Source organism: Heptranchias perlo, chromosome 5, assembly GCF_035084215.1.
Source record: "Heptranchias perlo isolate sHepPer1 chromosome 5, sHepPer1.hap1, whole genome shotgun sequence".
Classification (NCBI taxonomy): domain Eukaryota; kingdom Metazoa; phylum Chordata; class Chondrichthyes; order Hexanchiformes; family Hexanchidae; genus Heptranchias; species Heptranchias perlo.
The window spans coordinates 73,327,576-73,339,363 of NC_090329.1; the positions used below are offsets into that span (position 1 = coordinate 73,327,576).

The 11,788-nt window shown below is 41.3% G+C and overlaps 1 protein-coding gene across 2 annotated transcripts in view; it reads right to left on the reverse strand.

Moving 5' to 3' along the window:
- The window catches only part of hsf2 (heat shock transcription factor 2), a 33,475-nt gene that overhangs the window by 21,218 nt on the left and 469 nt on the right, over positions 1 to 11,788 (reverse strand). For both annotated transcript variants that reach the window (XM_067984653.1, XM_067984654.1), the window contains exons 2-4: positions 11,652 to 11,760; positions 4,978 to 5,105; positions 1,143 to 1,267 (exon numbers count right to left, since the gene is read on the reverse strand). In XM_067984653.1, the coding sequence (XP_067840754.1) occupies positions 1,143 to 1,267; positions 4,978 to 5,105; positions 11,652 to 11,760 (362 nt within the window). The remainder of the gene's footprint in view (positions 1 to 1,142; positions 1,268 to 4,977; positions 5,106 to 11,651; positions 11,761 to 11,788) is intronic.

An 11,788-nucleotide genomic window follows, 5' to 3' on the forward strand; every position in this document is an offset into this window, starting at 1 on the left:
CTGTTGGTACACAGGTAAAAATAAAACTTACTTGTAATGCCAAACTGCCACTGTTGCTACGATTATAGTTGCGGACTGAAATGAAAATAATCAAATATCCATGGAACACAATGGATTACGTTGTGCTATAGTTTAAGGTTGGGGGGGGGGGGGGGGGGGGGGGAGGGGGCGGAGGGGAGGGAAGGTAATAATGATACATGCCAGCTCGAGTCTGTTATAGAGCTTTAAATTCTCACCTTCAAACTCAAAATGTGAAAGTGCTACCAGCCGAGCCAAGCTGCCACTAGGCATTTATCACTTTATACACGAAGTTTTTTAATACTGATATAAAATTTCCTTTTCACTAGTTTATACTTATGATCTCCGGTTTCACTTTAAAGTAATATTTTACTTCTCAAAGGCTGTGGCTCCTTGCTGCACAACACTCCATAGACACTGGTTATCCTTCAGTACATCATCCAAACAACCATCATTCTTGTGTGAACCTTGACAATGAGTGCCACGATGGGGTCAAAATATTCAAGCTCAAACTTGTCCTTGACCATCTTCCACATGCATAAATCCTGCAGGCATCACTTGAAAGCGAGCATCAATGGAAATTTTGGCCAACAACTGGTACAGTGGCACTGTTTTAAACTTAGGCACCATACTGGCCGAGAATGCCTAACTCAACAAAGATTAGGAATCGAACCTGGAACCCTCTTTGCCTGTTACTGATTGAATAAACTCACTGAGCAATGAGGAATCACAAGGGAATGTACTTTAGTGATCAGGAAACATGGGTACACAACAAATGGGTCGGTAAATTGTGAGATTGAGAAAAACAAATCCTGCAGGATACACCATGATGTGCCTCCCCTACAAGAAATTCAAAGAGGGCTCACCTACCCAAACTGATACTTTCGAACATACAAAACATGCCATGTGGCGTCCAATGATCAGAGAAAGCATCCAGGGAAAAGTACACACTTGTAAGGGAGCCCAATTTTCACTTCATAATTCCTATATTTGCTGTATCCAGGCGATCTAATAGACCCAAGCACAACAACAGAAAATTCTGACCCTAATGTGCTTGCCTAGGTAACACAAGCTGCTCTTTTATTTTTAGAACGCAGTTACAAAAGAACAGAACATAGCAATACCATTTCAAGGAAGTTAATCTTGAATCAAGATTCTCTTGTTTTCCTTGTATTTCTTGAACACTGGATAAAATTGCATTCAAGCCTTCCTGTTGGATTTTAGCTTCTTCTGGCTTAATCGAGGATACCTAAAATAATGTAAGCACAGCTAAGTTACCAAGCACAAGCATCAAACACACAGAAATGGGTGATAGTTGTCTACTGGAATCCAAATCCAATTGGAAAAAGATGTGTGGATAGTTAGAATAGGAAATTAAAGCATCACACTAACACAATAGAGCATAATTTCTGAGGTTAAGGCATAATATTGGAACAGTGTACTGAGTTTTACATTGCCTCTAACCCGCACTATACAATATCTGACCTGTCTAAAGAACACAAAATTCAAATATGTACAAAAGCTCAAATAAACTTTCATGTATGCTAATTTCTCCAGAGGAAGAGTTACAGCAAAAGATATTTCAAAGTCAAATCAATCAACTTTTTTGGTCAGATACAATGATAGATATGACATTGAGCTTAGTACAGAACCGTCCCTATATTTCATGTGCTTATGAAATTGTGTAAGCTTTATATATCCACTTTGCTCTCGCTACAGCTGGTCTGGCAGGGAAACAGGATTGATCAAGCTATATTTTAAATTAAAGAAAGGTTGGAAATAAATGAATCATGTTAATTTCATTACAAAAATTGTACAATTATGCAAACATGAAAAAAAATGAAAAATAAAAATAGATTTACTGCAAAATAAAGTGTAAGAAGTGATACAGAATGTAGATGCAGGATCAAAGTTAAAATAGGCAAGATGGCAAGAAAAAGCTGTAAGTGGTGGCGCCTGTAGATTATAGGGGGAAGGGAAGAATTCTGCAACAGACTAAAAAGTTATAAATAAATACATTAACACTTAAAAACTGGGCTAGAATGAAACACCAGAGGTTTGGCATTTGTCTATTTCTTGCTTTTACACAGTCTCAGTACCATTAACCAAGGCTCGATACGCAAATCCAAACTGCAGATTCATGAGAAAGCAGCTTTAAAGATGCAAATTTTTGTTTACCTGCTTTAGGTAGATAAAGAAATTGTAGGTAGTCCGTAAAGAATGCAGCTCAACTCCAAAGCAGAGATTAAACTTGTGGTATAAAAGGCATGTGTTGAAACAGTTTTCCATCTTGGTTCAGAACTCTTAAGCATGCAACATGTGAGAAATCCAGGACCAAGTCATGAAAAGATATGTGGCAAAAAAGGTAAATTGCAACAGGTAAACTACACCAACCTGATTAACCTGGAGGTGCAAAAATCAGCCATGTGCATTCTTTGCCAAAAACCTATATGAAGACCCTCGATATCTCAAAGGTTTACAAGGCAATCTCTGATCACTTTCTCATTTACTTTACCACCCACAGTCCCTATCCTCCTCAAATTTTCTCATCCACCCCTGGAAAAACTCTCCTTCAGCTTTTAACTCCCTCGCCTTTGGCCCTCTATCCACATTACCTTTGTTGCTGCTGAACTGTTCCCAAGCCTCTGCCTTCGACATCTATATTCCCAGGAAGTAAATCACTATCTCTCACCCTCACTACTCCCCTGGCATAGCTCCAACATTCACTTCAAGTCAGAGGGGCATGAACTTGAGTGCACCTTGCGTACAAACGGCCTGGTCATCAATCGCTAGATCGGACTTGACCATGTCAAGTACCACCATACCTCAGCCAAAACCAATTACAGTCCTCACCACTTATACCGTCCATGCTTGTCACAGGCAGCCGCCTATATCAGGCAAACGGCGCCAACTATTTACCATTAACATAGGAATCAATTACAAAGGCGCCGCTTATAACGTAGTAAGCACGCCGGCTATTTTGGGCATGCTTTGTCATGGAATACTTCTTTCAACAGATTGCCGGTTTCAATAACTGCTTCATCCCTCATCCATTTCTCGTCTTCCGGCAGCTGCTAGAGAATTCATTTTTCTTCTACTCTCGCATCAAAACGGGCCCGACTGTCTAAGCCCACAAATCTTATTATTTGGACGACAGGAGAAAAATCAAGTATGCAGCTCACAGCAATGTCTTATACTTGGACTTTCATGCTAAATTTACATATTACAATTAATTTGGTGTAATAATTTAAAAGTGCAGGTGAATCAAACTTCCAATAGGTTTCTCCATCTCCACAAAAACCCACCTAACAGATGGCTCAGTGTTGAAATAGTGCTTGCATTTCCTCCAGTTTAATTTCTGGGATTGACAATGCCCCAGAACACAATATAGATCATAACATTTAGATACACACAAACTGTTCTATTTAGGTTTTTACTTATGCCTAACCATGGCAAAATAAGGCGCACGCACACATTGGCCATCTGTGTGCACGACCAGTATAACAACTTGGATAGTGTGAATGAGGCAACGGTGTTTAATGACCTGCTCATACCTACCCCTGTAGTGCAAAAAAATTAAGACACTCTCTGAATTAGTCCCAGCATGTAACCTATCTTATGGAAATGATGCAGAGGAGAGCCATTAGATCTTGGTAATCAAGATTAGCATCTTGATTACCAAGATAGGCTAAAAGAGCTGGGACTCTACACTTTGGAGAAGCATAGACTTAGGGGTGATCTGACTGAGGTTTATAAGATGACAAAGGGATTAGATTGTATTTCAGTTGACAGTTTGTTCCAATTAAATAGGCATGATGTGTAGATGCCGGTGATGGACTGGGGTTGACAAATGTAAACAATCTTACAACACCAGGTTATAGTACAACAATTTTATTTGAAAATCACAAGCTTTCAGAGGCTTCCTCCTTCGTCAGGTGAATGTCCAATTAAATAGGTTAGAGGGGACCGGGGTCACAATTTTAAGTTGGAGAAGGGCAGATCTAGGTTAGATGTCAGGAGATAGTTCTTTTCCCAGAGAACAGTGAAGCTCTGGAACAGGCTGCCGGCTCGTGCGGTGGATGTCAATTCACTGACTTCCTTCAAACCCGTTTCTGGCTGGATCATCTCGTACAATAGGTAGGTACTGCATAGCATTATCAGGGCCAGAGTGATCTCCTGGACTAATTCTGATCAGCATGGTGGGGGGGGCGGAGAGGAATTTCCCAGATTTATTTTCTCCCCAAATTGGCCTGGCTTTTTATCTTTTTTTTGCCTCTCCCAGGAGATCACATGGTTTTGGGTGGGGTGGGGAGTGTATATATTGCGATACACAAGGTATCACAATTGTGTGGGACAGGCTGGATGGACCAGAGGGTCTTCTCCTGTCCATCATTATTCGTATGGGTTTTCTTAGACATTTCACAATAAAGGAACACATAATTAGAGAATTTACATGTACAAACAGGTTCAGATTTCAACAGGCTGCCGGTATGATCTGAACTCAAGCTATAAGTTTAGAAATGTCTTTAATTCCTTTAAGTCTTTAAATTTTCAAATATCTGCTTAAAAGAATGGCTCTCTTCAGTGTTCACCAACAAGATACAGTTTTCATCCAATTTAAACTTTTTTTTGGTTAAAGCTCACAAGGCAGCTGGCCTATTCATTAGGGGATACTCTCAATCTCAGATTAGAGGCAATAACATGAATGCTATCCCATTAGCCTCAGTTATCACTACCTTCTATTTCCACCCCTACCCTCCCACTGCCTATTGCTCGTTACTTAAACAGTTCAATATCACAAGCTCTTGAAAGGAACACAAACAGAAGAACAATGTAAAGACAGCAAAACAAGCAAGAAACAAAACAAAATGAAATGAGAAACAAAAAAAAGACGGCAAAAAAAACTAAAAAGGGCAAAAGCAATTTTTTCTGCAGTACATTGAAAGTGATGGAACTCACCTTTCGTTTTATGTTTTCCAGTAATTCATCTTGCCCTTGCTTGAAATAAGGATGTTGAAATTCTACAGGCCCATCGCGTTCCTGTTTAACTATACCTGCATCAACATTCAGTACTTTACGAAAGCCATCTGCAATGCAATTACAGGTTACTTCATCTTTAGATATGATCCCTCAAAGCTTCAGCAAGTTACTTTGTTCCAAATAACTAGAGACTCAGTGCAACTACGTAGGCAACAGTAAATGTGAATATGATAAAAATGATAAATACAAAAAATATAAATTAATAGAAGAGGTTGGGCCAGAGGGTACTGATCACAAAGGTTAAATAAAACTATTTTTCCACTGTATTTCTACAGAATCATGACTATAACAGGAACAGGTCTAATGGTCTATTAGAACTAGCCCAGAATCTTTGATTCAAATAAACTTATTTTCTACTTGAGTCGTCCCAAAATGAATAACCATGAAAGATTTTTGGAAAAACTTGTCAAACATACAACAAATGCAGTTATATATTTACAAATCTACATAAATTGTAAATTGTAAGGGAAAACTCAGAACATTATTTCATTATTTTTTTTAAAAAATCTTCTTTCTTGGGATGTGGGCATCACTAGCAAGGCTGGCATTTATTGTCGCTCTGAGAAAGTGGTGGTTGGATGCCTTCTTGATCCGTTGTAGTCCCTGCTGTGAAGGTGCTCCCACAACCCAGCGACAATGAAGGAACGGCGATATATGTCCAAGTCAGAATGGTGTGTGATTTGGAGGGAAACTTGGAGGTGATGGTATTCCCACACACCTGCTGCCCAAGTCCTTCTAGGTGGTGGAGGTCGTGGTTTTGGGTTTGTGCGGTGCTGCCAAAGAACCCTTTACAAGTTGCTGCAGTGCATCTTTTAGACAGTACACAATGCAGAACATTACGTGGAGAAAGTGGATGGGCCACCGATCAAGCGGACTACTTTGTCCTGGATGATGTCGAGCTTCTTGAGCGTTGTTGCAGTTGCACACATCCAGGCAGGTGGAGAGTGTTCCATCACACTCCTGACTTTTGCCTTGTAGGCGATGAGAAGTTCGGGAATCAGAAGGTGAGCGACTCACTGCAGAATACCCAGCCTCTGACCTGCTTTAGTAGTCACGCCATTTATGTGACTGGTCCAGTTGAGCTTCGGGATAATGGTGATCCCCAGGATGCTGATGGTGGGGGATCCAGCAATGGTAATGCCTTTGGATGTCAAGGGGGGGTGGCTAGTCTCTAGCTTGTTAGAGATGGTCATTGCTTGGCACTTATGTGGCACGAATGTTACGTGGCTCTTGTAAGCCCAAGCCTGGATGTTGTATGCATGCAGGCAGGAATTGCTTCATTATCTGAGGAATTGCTAATGGAGTTGAACATGGTGCATTTATCAGCAAACTCCCCACTTTTGACCTTATGATGGAGTGGTCATCGATGAAGCAGTTGAAGATAGTTGGGTCTAGGATGCTGTCCTGAGGAACTCCTGCAGTGATGTCCTGGGGCCGAGATGATTGGCCTCCAACAACCACATCCATCTACCTTTGTGCCAGGAATGACTCCAGCCATTGGAAAGTTTTCTCTTTGATCTCCATTAACCAGTTTTACTAAGGCTCTTTGGTGTCAAGGGCAGTCACTCTCACCTCAGCTCTGGAATTCAGCTTGTGTCATTGTTTGGACCAAGGCTGGGACCGAGTGGTCCTGTCGGAATCTAAACAGAGCACTGGTTAGCAAGTTATTGGTGAGAAAGTGCCGCTTGATAGCACAGTTGATGACTCCTTCCATCAGTTTTCTGATGATTGGGAGTAGGCTTATAGACTGATGACTACCACCTGTTATGGTGGATACCTCAGAAGGAAGTCGAGATGGATCATCTACTCAGCACTTCTGGCTGAATATGGTTACAAACGCTTCAGCATCGTTTTCTGAACTCGCATGCTGAGCCCGCCATCGTTGAGGATGGGGATGTTCATAGCACTTCCTCCACCTGTTAGTTGCTTAACTGTCCACCAACATTCATGACTGGACGTGACAGGCTCGCAGGGCTTTGGTCTGATCCATTGCTTGTGAGATCGCTTAGCTGTCTATACCATCCTGCCTTCGCTGTTTAGCATGCACGTAGCCCTGTGTTGTAACTTTACCAGGTCGACATGTTATTTTCATTTATGCTTTGTGCTGCTCCCTGAATGCTCTTCTACACTTCTCATTGGACCAGGGTTGGTCATCTGACTTACTGACGATGGATGTGCCAGGTTGTGAAATTACTAGATTGTGGTGGTATACAATGCTGTTGCTACTGATGGCCCCCAAAGCCTCATGGATGCCTATTTTTGAGCAAGTGAAGCAGACACCAACAAATAGGACCCATCAATTCAGTCTACGTACTCAAAACTGACCTCTGCTTTTCCTTGGCCAGCACAAAGCCCAAAATAGGGGAACAAAATATATTGCTGGCAAACAGCTTAAGTACTTTACATAAAGTTTATTTTGGAAGTATGGGATTAATTCATAAACTTATCTTCATAGCATAACTGCGAACCATATGATAAAGGACAGGAAAAGACCAACAGGTTCACTTAGCCTGTTCCATATAGACATTGCAGCCTACATGCACCATCTCACATCATCTCACCACCCCAGTTGCAGGATCTTCCAGGAGAGGCAAAAAGAGAAAAAAATCTTAGGCCAGTTCAGGAAAAAAAGCTCTTGGAAATTCCTCTTTAGCTCCTAAGATAATCAAGTTAGCTCCAGTCGACTGCAGTAACCAACATCCTAATTACAGCTAATCCTCACCTACCTTCTATAACTTGAGAAGTCTTCAGGAACTCACCCAGCTTCCTTTTGAAAGCCTGTAGTGAATCTATATTTATTGCATGTTCTGGCAATCTATTCTAGAGGTCGATGACATGCTGTAAAAAGAAAATAACCTGACACCTAACCTAACTCTGTTTTTGTATTTTGTACCAATGCACTCTAGTCCTCTTCTTTCTATCTAGTGCCAATAACCTAACCACCCAAACAGAAACTAGTCCCTTCATTATTTTAAGGACCTTAAACATATCACCGCAAAGCCAATGCTTCCCCAAATGAAAAAAATTCCCAGCTTCCCCGAGTAAAAGCCCTAAGACGAGATATCATTCTGATGGCTCTCCTCTGCACTTTCTCTAGTACCTCAATGCCTTCCCCATGAGGGGACCCAAGTGGGCACAGTATTCTAAAAGCAGCCATACCAAGGCGTTATACAAGACCAGTATCATATTTCTAGCTTTATATATTTAACTATCCTAGCTATACACCTTATTCATTTTCCCTGCGCTCTCACGATACTGGTCATGGACCTTCAAGAACTATGGCCCCTGGGTTGCTCTCTTACGCCGCTGCCTTGAGCAGGTAATTAATCATGTATGGTATTCATAGGCTTGGGATTACCCTGGCCCAAATATATCACACTCTATTCATCCACAACGAAGGACATCTGCCACACACTGCCATTCACCCAATGTATCTGAATCAGCCTGAAGTCTACTAATTTTATCAAGTGTAACGTATCTTTCGACACATGCAAATTTAGCCTTAGATCAACAATGTTACTCGGGTTTTAAAGATCTTGGGAAATCTCTTGCAAGAGTTAAAAGTAGGGTTATAACCTACATTCATGTTCTGATTGAGTAACTATTTAAAATGAACCGAACAACGTCTAATTAGTGCGCCCTTCTGCGGAATTCTTTGAGAAAGCTTTTTTTTTGCTGAGGGCATTTACCCTCCAAAGAAAGGTACGTACGTACACAAATTTCTTTCTGGTACACCCAGCCAGGTCTGGTATCTCTGCCAACGAGGGGCAGGCATCCTGTTTGAAGACCTCCTTCAAAACCCACTTTGACAGGCCTCAGAGAAGCAAGATAACTACTCAATGAGATCCCAATTTTCTTCCCCCCTCCCGAGGTGTGGCACTCACCCGCTTAACTCAGATTCAGAACTGAGTGGAGTGGGATTAACTATAAATGAATTGCAATTTTACTGTACTGGGTATATCAATCTCTTTTTTTTAAAAAAAAATCAGCATTTATTGCTTATTGCACCTTGAACTCACTCATTTGTATTTGCATTATTTTTCAGGTAATTTGACAGCCATTTCTTCTTCCCACGTTGCTATTTTAGTTTGTGATTCTTCTATCTTTTATATTAGATTTTATTTTCTACATAACATAGAAACATAGAAAATAGGAGCAGTAGGAAGCCATTAGCCCTTCGAGCCTGCTCCGCCATTCAATATGATCATGGCTGATCCTCTATCTCAATACCATATTCCCGCTCTTTCCCCATACCCCTTGATGCCTTGTGTCTAGAAATCTATCTAGCTCCTTCTTAAATATATTGAGTGACTTGGCCTCCACAGCCTTCTGTGATAGAGAATTCCATAGGTTCACCACCCTCAGTGAAGAAATTTCTCCTCATCTCAGTCCTAAATGTCCTACCCCATATCCTGAGGCTGTGACCTCTCGTTCTGGACCCCCCCCAGCCAGGGGAAACATCCTCCCTGCATCCAGTCCGTCTAGCCCGGTCAGAATTTTATACATTTCAATAAGATCCCCTCTTGTTCTTCTAAACTCAAATGAACAGAGGCCGAGTCAACCCAATCTCTCCTCATATGACAGTCCTGCCGTCCCAGGAATCAATCTGGTGAACCTTCGCTGCACTCCCTCTATGGCAAGTATATCCTTTCTTAGGTAAGGAGACCAAAACTGCACACAACACTCCAGGTGTGGTCTCACCAAGGCCCTGTATAACTGCAGTAAGACATCCTTGCTCCTGTACTCTTGCAATGAAGGCCAACATACCATTTGCCTTCCTAACTGCTTGCTGCATCTGCATGTTTGCTTTCAGTGACTGATGTACAAGGACACCCAGGTCCCTTTATACATCAACACTTCCCAATCTATCACATTAAATATAATCATTCATCTACTACTACGATCAATTCACTGTTCATTTCGTGAGAACCTTATAGCTTCAATTTTAGATTATGCATCTGCTTTTCTCCTTGGCATCATCCCTAGTTCTCTTGCACTCAGTAATTTGCCCTGAGTTTCTTCTGATATTCTTGAAATCTGGTTTCATCTTATATACTTTAACTTTTCAATTATTCAGAATTTGTGGTCCTTTCCACATTATACTGCAGGTGCCTGCTTTTAATCTCTAGTCCCAACACTTTATAAAATCCAAACTCCCTTCTGTTTTTCACAGCATCTCCTTTCTGGCACTTTCAATGGGAGTAGGAAACTAAGACCTTGGCTTTTGTAACTTTTTAGGATCTTGCTAGCTTCTCTAGCAAACTGGCTACAAAACACTAAACAGACAGTAGGGATTAAAGGTAGTTACTCAGACTGGCAAAAGGTGGGAAGTGGTGTTGCACAAGGATCGGTGCTGGGACGACTGTTGTTCACCATTTACATAAATGATTGGGACTCAGGAATCGGAAGTACCATTTCAAAATTTGCGGACAACACCAAATTGGAGGGGTATAGTTAACCGAGGAGGGCTGCGACAAAATACAGGAAGACATTAATAAACTTGCAGAATGGGAGTGTGATTTCAATATAGGTAAGTGTGAGGTATTACATTTTGGTAGGAAGAATAAGGGGGCCACATACTGCTTGGGTAATAACAGTCTAAATGGGGTAGAGGAGCAGAGGAGTCTGAGGGTACAGGTACTAAATTCACTAAAAGAAGCGACGCAAGTTAATAAGGCTGAGATCGATAGATTTTTGGACTCTAGGGGAATCAAGGGATATGGGGATCGGACAGGAAAGTTGAGTTGAGTTTGAAGATCAGCCATGATCTGATTGAATGGTGGAGCAGGCTCGAGGGGCCGTATGGCCTACTCCTGCTCCTATTTCTTATTAAGGCCATAAAAAAAAAGCAAACCAAGCACTGGGATTCATTTCTAGAGGGATAGAATTGAAAAGCAGAGAAGTTATGTTAAACTTGTATAGAACCTTGGTTAGACCACACGGAGTACTGTAAACAGTTCTGATTTCCGTATTACATAAAGGATACAGAAGCACTAGAGAAGGTGCAAAAAAGATTTATTAGGATGATATCAGAACTGAGAGGTTATACCCATCAGGAAAGATTGAGGAGGCTAGGGTTCTTTTCTCTAGAAAAGAGAAGACTGAGGGGTTACCTGATAAAGGTCTTTAAGATTATCAAAGGGATTCAGTGGGTAGACGTAGAGAAGATGCTGATCAGGTTAGACGAAGTAGGGAGGAAGGAGGCTCATGCGGAGTATAAACACTGGCAAGGGCCTGTTGGGCCAAATGGCCTGTTTCTGAGCTGTACATTCTATGTACTTTTATGAAATATTCATATTCACTTTATTTTAAATAACATTAGCAAGTAAATCTTCACAACAGAGACTTCTTTATCACCTATCTTTGTCCGAAAGATTTACAAGATGTTACAGATGAGAGAGGATTGGTGTCATCTCCCCAACCGGTGCATGAGGGTAAGTTTTGGGCCTGAGGGTCTTTAAACATGAAGTCATATGAATCTTGTCTCATATGGTTATGTACCGTGGTTATGTTCTGATTAGTAAAACCGGGCCCATCTGCCTCTGTTTGATACACAAACAGTAAACAGAGGGTCAACGCTGGTTTACACTCACACATATTCAACTGCCGCACGAAACTGGCCATGTTGTTATGTTTGAAGTACTTGGGCAGGATTTCTTTGGCGAACCTCTGCTCGTCCAGAACCAGGAATCCGTGGCCATTCTGGTGATAAGAAAGGAACAAAAAAAAA